Source organism: Aedes albopictus, chromosome 3, assembly GCF_035046485.1.
Source record: "Aedes albopictus strain Foshan chromosome 3, AalbF5, whole genome shotgun sequence".
Taxonomy (NCBI): domain Eukaryota; kingdom Metazoa; phylum Arthropoda; class Insecta; order Diptera; family Culicidae; genus Aedes; species Aedes albopictus.
In genome coordinates this window covers 437,688,312-437,701,490 of record NC_085138.1, presented here as the reverse complement: position 1 = coordinate 437,701,490, position 13,179 = coordinate 437,688,312, and the positions used below count along the sequence as shown (strand labels likewise).

At 39.4% G+C, this 13,179-nt stretch overlaps 2 protein-coding genes across 3 annotated transcripts; one reads left to right on the top strand and one right to left on the bottom strand.

Moving 5' to 3' along the window:
* Positions 1-1,097: 1,097 nt before the first annotated feature.
* LOC115268037 (epoxide hydrolase 4-like) lies at positions 1,098-2,379 on the top strand. Its single transcript, XM_029875944.2, is given in 3 exon segments — positions 1,098-1,396; positions 1,460-2,087; positions 2,090-2,379. Coding segments are annotated over 3 exon segments (1,005 nt in total). The 5' UTR covers positions 1,098-1,198; the 3' UTR covers positions 2,269-2,379.
* LOC109426000 (uncharacterized) lies at positions 2,341-12,899 on the bottom strand. 2 transcript variants are annotated; one of them, XM_062856572.1, is made up of 5 exons: positions 12,699-12,899; positions 12,309-12,643; positions 11,914-12,242; positions 2,864-3,237; positions 2,341-2,780 (listed from the first exon to the last, which is right to left on the bottom strand). In XM_062856572.1, the coding sequence occupies exons 2-5, from the start codon at positions 12,594-12,596 to the stop codon at positions 2,410-2,412; spliced, it is 1,362 nt and encodes a 453-aa protein (XP_062712556.1). In that variant the 5' UTR covers positions 12,597-12,643; positions 12,699-12,899; the 3' UTR covers positions 2,341-2,409. The 2 variants fall into 2 exon arrangements, with proteins under 2 accessions (XP_062712556.1, XP_019556972.3); XM_019701427.3 differs by having other exon boundaries at positions 12,719-12,899.
* Between the last annotated feature and the right edge of the window lie 280 nt (positions 12,900-13,179).

Sequence of the window (13,179 nt, the reverse complement as noted above, 5' to 3'; positions counted from 1 at the left end):
AGTAAGTAAGTAAGTAAGTAAGTAAGTAAGTAAGTAAGTAAGTAAGTAAGTAAGTAAGTAAGTAAGTAAGTAAGTAAGTAAGTAAGTAAGTAAGTAAGTAAGTAAGTAAGTAAGTAAGTAAGTAAGTAAGTAAGTAAGTAAGTAAGTAAGTAAGTAAGTAAGTAAGTAAGTAAGTAAGTAAGTAAGTAAGTAAGTAAGTAAGTAAGTAAGTAAGTAAGTAAGTAAGTAAGTAAGTAAGTAAGTAAGTAAGTAATTAAGTAAGTAAGTAAGTAAGTAAGTAAGTAAGTAAGTAAGTAAGTAAGTAAGTAAGTAAGTAAGTAAGTAAGTAAGTAAGTAAGTAAGTAAGTAAGTAAGTAAGTAAGTAAGTAAGTAAGTAAGTAAGTAAGTAAGTAAGTAAGTAAGTAAGTAAGTAAGTAAGTAAGTAAGTAAGTAAGTAAGTAAGTAAGTAAGTAAGTAAGTAAGTAAGTAAGTAAGTAAGTAAGTAAGTAAGTAAGTAAGTAAGTAAGTAAGTAAGTAAGTAAGTAAGTAAGTAAGTAAGTAAGTAAGTAAGTAAGTAAGTAAGTAAGTAAGTAAGTAAGTAAGTAAGTAAGAAAGTAAGTAAGTAAGTAAGTAAGTAAGTAAGTAAGTAAGTAAGTAAGTAAGTAAGTAAGTAAGTAAGTAAGTAAGTAAGTAAGTAAGTAAGTAAGTAAGTAAGTAAGTAAGTAAGTAAGTAAGTAAGTAAGTAAGTAAGTAAGTAAGTAAGTAAGTAAGTAAGTAAGTAAGTAAGTAAGTAAGTAAGTAAGTAAGTAAGTAAGTAAGTAAGTAAGTAAGTAAGTAAGTAAGTAAGTAAGTAAGTAAGTAAGTAAGTAAGTAAGTAAGTAAGTAAGTAAGTAAGTAAGTAAGTAAGTAAGTAAGTAAGTAAGTAAGTAAGTAAGTAAGTAAGTAAGTAATCATATTCTTGAGATTTTTGATTTTTGCCCCGGGAAGTCCGGGACGAGATGATCCTCTTGTAGATCCGTCACTTGATTGATCCCATCACTTGCTTTATTCTGATCCCGCGTGGATCGAATCGTTACTATCGATATTTTTCCTCAAGCTTTGTTCTAAAACTTACACCGATCAACCCAAATGACCAACCGACTGTAGTTAAAACCCATTCATAAGTACTTCTGCCTCATCGGCAGCGCAAAGTAGTTCAGATCCGATTCGACACGCAACCATGCAGCTGCTCCTGCGCCCGGTCCAAGCCATTGTAATTTATTCTATCAGTGCGTTCTACGCGGTTCTGTTTGTGCTCAGAACGGCGATTGAGTTCGTGGTAGATCCGAACCGTTATTGGTCAACAAGGACTCGGTTCTTGTCACCTGCAGTGCTGGATGACCCTACATTTGGGAGACATAAATATGCCGAGGTTAATGTAAGTTTTGTTGTAATGTTATGTTGGTGTTCGTTACTAAGTGATGGTCAAATTTTCTTCCAGGGTGTCAAGCTGCACTACATCGAAAATGGAAATCCGGACAAACCGTTGATGCTGTTTCTTCATGGATTTCCAGAGTTCTGGTTCAGTTGGCGTCATCAAATGAAGGAATTCTCCCAAGATTATCGGGTGGTTGCACTGGACATGCGGGGATACGGAAGATCAAGTGCTCCGAGTGATCGATCTGCTTATCAACTAGATTTATTGATCGAGGATGTAAAAAGTTTTGTAACGATGATGGGTTACGAAAAGGTGACCTTAGTGGGACATGATTGGGGCGCGATCGTTGGTTTTCAGTTTGTCCAGAAACACATGGACATGATCGATCGTTATATCATGATGGGAGCACCATCGCTGGATGTTACCAGAAGGCTGTTGGCAACCAGTTGGCGCCAATTTCGGATGTCGTGGTATGCGTTTTTCTTCTTGATGCCATGGTTGCCGGAATTTTACATCAAAAATAGAGATTTCCGATACATTGAGGATAACATGGGAGGTTTCCTAACCAGTTTGGATTTGGAGGTGTACAAGTACACGTTTTCAAAACCTGGATCATTGACGAGGGCGATCGACTACTATAGGGAGAATTTCAGTTTCTTACGCAAAGAGGCAAAATTACCCGAGATTGAAAGGTAATGTACTTGATGGCTGAAAACGACAAATTCATAACCATGCAGAGTGGACAACTGTTGATGAAGGCCATGCCACGCCTAAGATGCAGAGTTGTACCCGGATCCGGACATCACACGCAGCAGGATCAGCCTGTACTCGTTAACAAAATGATCCGCGATTTTCTTGAGCTGAATAACTGATACACTTTTCCTTGTCAGGGTGTGTGTTATGATTAACCTGATTATCTTTTTAAAACTAGTATGAAGAGTTTATTAGCAATAATAAAACCTGTACAATTATGTTCAACAACAAAGTTCTTTATCTAAACCCACATGACGTTGCTAACCGTCGCTCATCTGCCTCGTGAGCTGGTCTTGTTCCCGAATGGCTTCCCGCGTTTGAAGCGATCGTTGGCGCCACATTCGCGCCGCTCGTAGCAAACTTTGTGAATCATCGCCACCGGTTGTGGCATCTGCTGCCGATCCGCTCGAATGGTTTTGCATTCCGATAACACCCAGCTCCAAATCGACGTGCTTCTGCGGTAGGCGATCGGGAAAATCTTTCGAGTACGATGAGTCGGAGCTGCTCATGCTGGAACAAGAAGTAGATTCCCCCCAGGCGGTGCGCTGCCGTCGTGTTCGACGCGCCTTTGTAACGATAGTTCCGCAAATAGGCTCACCGGACGTTAGCTGACTCTTTATTTTAGTAGCATCTGATTAGTGGATAAAAAAGGGTAACAAAATAGAAATCTTCAGTCTTGAGGTTCTTCATCGCTTGAAGTGGGGTTTCAGTTACCAGCTGAAGCGGGCCGGGCATCGTCCAACAGCTCTACAGTAACGGTTCTCTCTTGTTGACTAGTGGCCGGTCGAAGTCTCCGTTCGTTCCAAGCTCCATCGCCGGCGCCTCCTACATCCCAGCGGCCGCCTCGACGTTCGTCGTCGTTACTCGAAGAGCTCGATCGATACTCGGAGCTGGACATGTCGGAATTTTCCTCTCGAGCCACTTCGGAGAAAGGAATCTCATTCAAGGAACGGAGCTGTGGAATGTTTTCCTTCAGCATGTGACGGAATGAAGGATTCTCTGAAACGAAGTTCTCGCGAAGATCCAGCACTTCAAGATTTTCACAAAGCGCGAGGAAGGTGCAACTACCGAGGTCTGTTATCCGGTTACTGAGAAAGAAATGAAAAAAATCGCAGTTTATTGTATGGTGACAAATATTTCATCAAATTGAATAGACATCTAAATAGAATCAAAAGACAGATTTGAGATTCACTATACATAATTATTTCACTGGGGAAAGTATGGAATGCACATGGCAGAAAATTTATACATGTAGGGTAGTGGACATATTTTTGCCCGGCGCAAGTATTTGGCCCACCCTGGGATTTTAATTGCATTTATCATATGATCCCTACAAAATCTTGGCAAATGATTATTGGAACTTGCAATAATCATTCGCCAAGATTTTGTAAAGATTATATGATAAGTGTAATAAAAATCCCAGGGTGGGCCAAAATACATGCCCCGGGTCAAAATACGTCCACTACCCTACTTATTATGCTGTTGGTAATCGCATATCAGTCTCATCTATGCTGGGTTTCTTTTTGAAAGGTTACTAGATGATCGCCGAATAGCACAGAAACTACTAAACTAGGCTTTGAATAGGAAAGAACATAATCCTTCTGAAGCAATTAACCAGACATAGGTACACGAATGGAGTGGCATCCAAAAAGACACTGCTGCAAATTGACCCGGAAGGTTACCTATGGTAGAAAGTGGTGGGACGATTGTTTTTGAAGTAATGTACATGTAATTTGTAAGCTTCTTTTAATGTCGTCATTTAGGTGTTGGGGATTTCCAAATTTCAAGGTACTTTTGAATTATGTTGTTCTGTTCTGTCATATCTATGACTTAGTCTTTACTTTATTTAAAAGTGTAGTTTATAAGCATTTTGTATTGTTCATGAAATAGTATTATTTTTGTTTTATTTTTGTGTTAAGTGTGCCATTTTAACTTGTAAATATTTCCCTAGTATTAATGCACATTTATATGGCTCTGGCAGAATAGAGGCCCGCAATCCTATTTCGATTGCCAACATTCAGACCATTTCGGGCCGTGATTAAGTACTAGAGATGTAAACCTTTCCCTGGCACAAACTTCAAGATATAGAACTCTAGTGATGAAACCCGAATTGGGTGCCCCTTAGGATTAGAAATTCCTAGACAAAACTCAAGCTATGAAAGCAACGAATGCTGCGAACAAAAGGCAACCTGCCAGAGAAAAAAAAAATACGATTACAGGATTGACTGATGGACCAACAACACTTATGAAACCTCGTCATCCTGTCATCGGAAATTGTTATCCAGTAGGGTAACAGGGCAAAATATATGTTCTGTGTTGTATTTGTCCAAGTGTGAAGTCCTAGTTTATTACGCATTTGTAAGGTTCCACTACAATATGCTATATTTTAATATGCATTTGTAGTGCTCTATTTTTTCGTAATAATAGTTATGTTCAGTATGTTAATATGCAATATTGCTGTTTAGTGTTTTCATGTGTCAATTGATGCCCTAGTCTTTACGAAAAGTAGCCGTTTTCGTCCGAAATATCGAGACTCATTGGCGTCAACAATGTGTCTTTTTAGTGACTTCCCACCAAGAATGCTTCATATGACTCTTCCGCCCACAACTCATTCCGGAATCAAAATCCCAAGACGTGACACACACACACATGGAGTGCTCTCCAGGGACGTATATGGCAGATCACATCACAGATTGTGCTCTTGCTTTAATTGTAGTATTTTAAGTGCAATAAAAATGGCGTTCTGGTGGGATTTGAACCCTCGACTCCGTATTCGCTAGACCGGCGCTTTAACCAACTAAGCCCCAGAACAAGCAACGATTCTGCGGAATAGAAAGCCAAACTGACTCCAAAGCCACACTGTGAACACTCCTATTTCATAAACCCATCTCTCTTTCGGCTTAGATGCCAATCTACAACACACCCACGTTTGTGCCCACTAACTAAAAGTGAGAGCGAATTATTTTTATGAAAGAAGTTCGTTTTGATGGTGTCTAATTGGTATGCGTCGAGAGCTCGGCACGGAAGGACGCTCTGACGACCAACTGGCTTTTTATCTCGCAGAATCATTACTTTTTCTGTGGCTTAGTTGCTTAAAGCGCCGCCGGTCTAGCGAATACGGAGTCGTGGGTTCGAATCCCACCAGATCCCGATTTTTTTTTCACAAACTTCATCTCTCAATTTGTCAATTTGCAACATTTCGTGCCTTCTAATTACAAGTTTTTCCAGTATGTTTCAGACATACCAGCAAATCTGGTAAAATGCCAGTAAAAGGACAATATGTGTCATTGAATTACGGTAAGCTCAGTTCTAACTTAATCCTATGTCCAAGGTTCAAAAACTTGGATAAAAGGCTTTAGTCTTAGCAAATAAATTGCATTTACTTGGAATTGTGGTTCACTTAAAGGCGGCTTGCGGTAATGGCCAGCATAAAAATGTTTTAAAATTATACCATGACAAGACTTGATTATCGACCAACAAGCGCTTCTTGTGTGCGTTTTGTATCCGTGTTGTATGGTAGCGTGCGAGCCTTGTGATCTCAAGGTTCTTGGTTCGAATCCAGTTGGCGACAGAAACTTGTTTTAATTGTAAATCGAGTCCATGGTAAAATTGAAAACATTAATATGTTGAATTGAAACGAAACTTAGTCTGCACAAATTTAGCGGAGTTGTGTATTTGACTCTCAGAATATTAATTTCAACCGCAAGCCGTCGTTCAGTGTATATGAATTGCTACTGAATTGAATACATCATCTTTTGCATGATTTTGAAGCCCCTCGGCAAAACTTCATCGATTCAGCAAAAGGCCTTATTTTCGTTCCGCCAAGTACTACGCTACTCTGACAAGCAGACTCATATCCATTGTTATCTTTATTGGAAGCATGATGATACTGATAGAAATGATCATATTACAGTGATAATTTTTTCTCATTGCAAAAAATGTTGTATGCAACTCGATGCCAAACTTGATTTTACAGCACTCGTCATATTTATCCAATTCGGGAAGCCTCGTTGGATAAATGTACTAAATGTAAGTAGGAGGCAGGGATGCCAGATGATGGTGTGAAAAATCTGTATATTTTTTTTTTCAAAAATCTGTATCTTATACAAAATTTGGGTGAAAAATCTGTATCCCATACAAATATAAGTAAAATAGCCTTTTTTGCTCAAAAATCTGTATTTCATATAAAATGAAATCTGCACGGTGCTCAAAAATTTTTATAACCTTGTGGAATACCAGCTCTTACAGGTAATCTATCTGACTGGCATGGTAACATAAGCCTGAATTTTAAAAGGCTGAATGCACAACAGGCTGAAAGGCAAAGGTTGAATTCAATAAACTGTAACATAAGGCTGAAATTAAGGGCCCATATAGCCGAGGTGGTAAACGCACGGGTATTCAGCATGACCATGCTGAGGGTGACGGGTTCGATTCCCGGTCGGTCTTTTCGTAAAGGAAATTCCCTTGACTTCCTTGGGCATAGAGTATCTTCGTGCCTGCCACACGATATACGCATGCAAAATGGTCATTGGCAGAGGAAGCTCTCAGTTAATAACTGTGGAAGTGCTCATAGAACACTAAGCTGAGAAGCAGGCTTTGTCCCAATGAGGACGTTACGCCAAGAAGAAAGAAAGAATAAGGCTGAAATTACAAAAGGCAAAAAATTTAAAAGGTTGATGTATAAGTTATAGCACTTTTTCATTTTCTTGGAGTTATACTTCAACTGAGATAAAGCCTGCTTCTCAGATTGGCATATCGTGTAACAGACACGAAGTTGCTCAATGCCAAAGGAAGTCCGAAAATTTTTCATAATGAAAAGTTCTTGGCCCGAACGCGTAATCATGAGCTTTAGTTTGGAAACTGAGTTTTGTAAAGAGGCTAATGAGGCTAACCAACGAACACAAAAAAGAAACTGATATAATTTATATCGTTAACTTTCCCTTCTTTAAGCATGAGCTATTCTTTCAAGTTTGTTGTTCCGAAGATTTTTTATTTTATTTTTATTAACGTGTAGCTAATTCTACACTTGTTCTGGAGATTGTTGTCAGAACATAGTAACTGAAGCATGTTCCCTTAAAATGGCTTAATTTGGCCAATAACGAACTAGTGGACGGCAGGACGACCAAACGTCAAGCTGAAGCAAAACCAATGCAAATGTCACTGCTGAGTAATCGACCAACAAGCAAATTTTCAAATAGAACGTACAATCTGTGTATGTATGTAATTATTTCCAATTAGCATTACTATTTCAGCCTTATGTAATTTCAGCTTTTTGATGCATTCAGCCTTTTGCTATTTTAGCCTTTCGTAATTCAGGCTTTTGTACTTAACCCATCTGACTTAAAATATTGATAGTTAACCTGAAGTGTTCGGTAAAATAAATAATTTTGGATTATTTTAATATGTAATACCTAGGTATATATTTAAAGTTAAAATTTTTCAATTTTACGATCAAGCCTTTGTTCCAAACACTATCTAATGTTTTTTTTGGTTTAACAAATAGCGCCCCCCTTAGCTAGAGAGAGTGCGCTTTCTCATTGTCCGGAATCGAGCAATGAGAAGCTACCCAAGCTGTGATGATGGTGTAGGAGCGTTTGGACAAAGTACTCAAGACTTGGCGTATTCCACTCAGAAAGAACGCTGAGTGCTTCATCGGCTTTATTGACCAAACAGACTCCAGAGAGTACAACTGCTGTCCAAGCCACGACTTCAAGATCATCACAGGAGACCTAAAGACTCAGGTAGGCCAGGAGAAGAAATTTAGACCGCCGATTGGAAAGTTTAGCGCTCACTAGCTGACTACCGAAAATGGCTTGTACCTCATTGATTTTGCCGTCTCCAAGAACATTATCCTTTGTAACACCTTCTTCCAGCACAGCCTCCCTTATTGTCGCACCTGGCGATCACCATAGCAAACGTAATTGCAAATTATCGACTTCGGGACCTATCGACTCGTGGTTGCCGTACGGCAGAGGATAATAGCAAGTTTATAACTACGAAATCGCATAACCTGTTTTTATATCTTGTTTTGTTATTATTAAATTATCAAGGCATAACTTTTCCATAACAAATTTTGTTGGACAATCTCATTTCGTTATAATCAAGCTATTGATATACATTAGCTAAATTGCATTTAAATAACATGTTTTGTTGAAGTACAAGTTTTGTTATTGTTGTACTATTGATCAACTTATCAGCAATAGCAGAACAGTATCAAGTTTTGAAATCACAGCAACAATTCGACAATTATGACCTACATATCCCTTTGTGTTCTTCCATTTGTGTATTGAGCATGAGCATGAGCATAGATGACCGCACAATTCGTAGTTGCTACTCCGTGATTGACCAGAGCAATCGAAATTGCACAAGGAACCAATGAATAGGGCTTGGGACTAGCTTACTATTCTCAATGTACACAGGTCGAGAGCTCTCAACTTTAATAAGGTCAATAACGGCGCCGGCCACGTCCTTACGGTCATCGAGGATGGAAGGGAATGTTAGTAAGACAAACGTTGTTAAAAAGACCGCGAATCGCTGCATCTCCACGTTTGTCTCAGGAAGGAATTTTTTGTTAGTAGGGTAAGGTACATTGTCAGTCCGGGAGTCACCTATGGTTGGTGATATGATTTGACAATGGGTCAATATACACAAACCGCCGCTAACAACCGACCACTTTTCGACGCAAAAACTAGCCATAAAGAAAATTCTATCGCGCGTCTCCACTCTACTAGGGAGCAGAAACCTTTAGTCTATTCCACACAGAAATACACTGAACGCGACTCACTTGTCGGCGCCCGGATTTTTTCACGACCGGCGAACCCGAACTAACATTTTTCACTCTTTTGTGTAAATGCAAAAAATGAAAGAAAATATTCATTATCAACTAAAAGTGTATTGGAAACTAGCGCCGAAGGGAAGCGAAAAATTCGGAACCGACTCAACCACGGCGCGCGCACACTCGTCCCGTCGTCGGAGCCCCGCAGAGAGAAGAGAAAAAAAATCGCAAAAATCTAGCAAAGCCAGCGCGCGAAGCTTTGCTGCTGCCGAACTACCGCACACTACTCCTTTGTGTTCTTCCATTTGTGTATTCAGTTAAAAAGGAAATTCTTGAACGACTCTTTTTAAGAATTCCTTAAATAATTTTGGATAACCACTTGGAAGTTCTGGGGGAACCTTCCGATCAATCCCTGGAGAAGTCTTCAAGACAAAAACTGGAGCAATTTTCTTAGAAATTCTGAAGTTAATTCTTCTGAGCAATTATTAGGATTCTTGGCAGAAGCTTTTGAAAAACTCCTGGAGAATTCTTCGGAAAAACTCATGGTGAAACCCTAAAGAAATTTTCAGAGAAATCTTAAGGCGAAACTGGAAGCATTTTTCCATTTTTTCGGTTTTTGATTTTTTATAAAATAACGAAGCAATATTTTCAAAATCGGTTTTCGTGCACATGTAGAGTATGGATCAAGGTATCTCCTGATTTTTTTCCAAATTGAAAATGTTTTTAGTTTTTGCAGAAACCATTTTTTTGTAATATTTTGTTTAAAAATGGTTTCTGCAAAAACTAAAAACATTTTCAATCTGGAAAAAATTCAGGAGATACCTTGATCCATACTCAACATGTGCACGAAAACCGATTTTGAAAATATTGCTTCGTTATTTTATAAAAAATCAAAAACCAAAAAGTGAGGAAATGGATCCAGTTTCGCCTTAAGATGAACTTCAGGACTAATCATCACAGGAAATTCTGAAGAAACCTTTGAAGGGATTCTATGCAGGATTCTGGAGGAATTTCTAGAAGAGTCTTTGAAAATCCATGAAAGATTCCGTCAAAGAACTCTCGGAGAAATTTCTGGAAGATTTTTGGAGTCATTTATAGAAAAGTTTATGACCAAATCTGTCGACAAATTTTTGGAAGAATTTTATGACAAAGTCATTTGATAAACATAAAAGTAGTTTTTGACGGAATCCTTAGAGAAATGAATAGAGGAATTTTAGAAAAAAAAAATATTGCAAAACATTTCTGGTGAAAGTCCTGTAGGAATCATCAGAGGAAGTTCAGGAGAAATTATAGCAATTTTTTGGAGGAATTCTTGTAGAATCCAAAAGGAATATTCGACATAACTCTTGAATCCAGGGAAAAATCGGAGGAATTAAAACAATCTTTCCAGGAAAATGGTAATAATCTGTACAATATTACCAATATCCCAAAAATTTTCTGCAAAACTGTTGAGCATTAAAAAATTCTTCACTTTCTATGCTGAAAAAAAAAACAAAGGTCACACGGGCTCCGAAAACAATTAAAGTATAACAGTTTATAAATTACAGGTGGAAATCGAAGCTCGTCGTATTTGATAATATAGAAATTACTAAAGTTCGATTATCTTGCGATTTCAAATCTCTTAGAATGTCTTAATTCTGAATATAGTATTTTTCGATCATTTGAAAATATTTCTTACGTCAGAGTGATGAACCTCATGTTATTGAGGGTTTGTGAGACAAAGCGAATAATTTTATATAATAAGTATTATAACTTATTTAGTAACGAGTTAGATATCATAGCAAATTCTGCTCTCCGATTATTATTAATAACATAATAAATTCAAAATTTGTTATTGAAATATTTTCCGAATTCACTGTTATTAAGTTGTTATTGAAACTAACAAAATAAGTTATTGAAATGATTTTGCAGGAACATTTTTTTTGTTATGGAATTTGTTATTTTGCCGCTTATGACAGACAAGTTTATAACACAATATGTTATGGTAATAACTTAAAAATAATCGATTTTATTATTCAGTTATTTTGCCTAAATAACACAGCTCCTTATGCTGTTGTTATTCCCCTCTGCTCGGGGTGGCACGATCTAGAGCGACGAAGAGTGCATTGAGATTTTGAAGGACAAGAAAACTGCACGGGCGGTAATGCTGTAGCAAGGAACCCGGCAGAACGTGGAACGTTACAATCAGAAGCGGAAACGGCAGACTCGTCTCTTTCTGGGTAAAAAGCGCCGCCTAGAAGAAGCGGAATGATAGGACATGGATCTGCTGTGCCGTTCTTATAAAACACGGAAGTTCTACGATAAGCTCAACGCATCCCGCAACGGTTTCGTGCCGCGAGCCGAAATATGCAGGGATAAGGACGGAGGCCTCTTGACGGACGGACGTGAGGTGATCGAAAGGTGGAAGCAGAACTTCGACAGGCACCTGAATGGTGTGGAGAACGTAGGCACGGGAGACCACGATAACGGAAAGAACGCATTTTTTTTTGTTTTCAACTGTCGTTGCAGTCATTCATCCGTTTTGTTCCTGTATGTATATCGTTTAAGAACTTTGGTACCTACGTTGACGTATCCTTTGGACTTCTGCCATCGTCTAATAATACCCAAATTCCCGTGACATCTATGCCTGAGAGGGAGGACACGGAGGTCCTACGCCTTTCTTAGGTGTCCAACTAATCTTCCTTTTCCATCCCCCAAGCTGTCGCAAGGACGTGGTCAGGACGGCTTTCAACCGATGGAGGTTTGCGTCAATCTTGTCTTAGAGTCAGTGATTATCCTCAAATATCTGTACTTTCGTAACGGACGAGAAGGAAACAACCATCATAACAACGGTCTAGAACTGATCTACGGATTGCTTATGCGTTCAAGCCTTATGTTAGCATCCGAATTCCAAGTTTTCAAGTTTGAACCTTTATACGTAGCAAAATTTTTGTTAGTTGTGACATCACATCAGAAAGATGAAGAAGGAAAACTCAACCTCAACACTTACCCTTTCAAGCTTATCTTCTTGATCATGGTCAGATTGGTGCACGGACCCACTTCCTCGATCGTGTTGTAATCGGCCACCAGCTCCTCCAGCGTCTCCAGCCCACTGGTGCCATCCAAGTTCTTCAAACTGCACCGACTCACGTTCAGGTAAACAAGCGACGTCATATCGCAACCCAAATCTCTCAAGGTCGTCACAATACTGCCCTCCAGCGTGAGCGCCCGCAAATTCGGTATGAAAAACGGAATTCTCTGCAGACTGGTCAGGTGGGAGATTACTTTCAGTTTGATCTCGGTCACCACGTGCAACTCACTGGTTCCGGCTGCTTGACGCTGCGAGGAGTGTGGAAATCGATTATCCTTCAACGAATTAAAATTCCGAGAGAAGTCAATACATACCAACAAGTCTTCGATGGTCGGTTCCGCTGGGATCACAATCGGATAGTATCGGGTCGGTGCAGGAATGAACGATCGCTCGAACGGGATGTGTGGAATCACCGGACGGATACCGTTCCGTGAAGTGCGATTATTGTTCATCAGGTTGCGAATGGCCACAAACTGGTTTTCGCGGTCATTTGCGTTGTTTCTGCGTTCTTCGAGGGCACCGAGGGAGTGCTCTTGGGATACTGGCTCCGACGAAGAGCTCGAAGATGGCCTCTCGTAGGCGGGAATTTGCTGCTCGGGCATCGTCGTTTGGGGATTTTCTCATCCAACGGAATCGCACTTTGATGACACTGCAGAAGTAATCAAATTTTTCGAAACCAAACTTGACTGTTTTTCTTCCAGAACCTAAAGAAAATTCAACAAACTTGTACTGTTGTCAGGGAAACTCGGTTCCACCGACATAGGCCAAGCCGAGTTACAACTTTTGCGCGGTTCAATTCGCTCGGTTCAGTACCCTCACATGTTGAGGGAGGCGACCACGCCGAGCACGTAACGAATACAAATTGCTCCGCACCACAGGCCTATGAGAATACGTACTGTATTGGAAATTATGGATAGGCCCTTCCGAGTTTCGATGTTTGTTGTCAATCGAATCGGAATAACGATGAACCGATTGGGTGCATTTCTGTAAAGGCTGATGGCCTTGAAAATTTTGGAGCCCTAGTGTGAAAACTGACACAGTGATAGCATTGGAATCGATACCGTGTTGTTGCAGTGCTCTATAATATCTATCGAAATCTGGATGATTTTTAAATTGAATCACCTGTTTGACTGTTTTGCACTTTCTTTAGGAACTCTTTAAAAAATCCTAGAAGCATCCTTAGAG

What these genes read in the sequence shown, in the direction of transcription:
- LOC109426000 (XM_062856572.1), bottom strand. Translation starts at nt 12,596, where the DNA reads ATGCCCGAGCAGCAAATTCCCGCCTACGAGAGGCCATCTTCGAGCTCT. An exon ending in AAGAAGATAAGCTTGAAAGG is followed by an intron (nt 3,238 to 11,913) that starts GTAAGTGTTGAG and finishes TTTCTTTCTCAG; the next exon opens with TAACCGGATAACAGACCTCG. An exon ending in TGCCCGGCCCGCTTCAGCTG is followed by an intron (nt 2,781 to 2,863) that starts GTAACTGAAACC and finishes TCCACTAATCAG; the next exon opens with ATGCTACTAAAATAAAGAGT.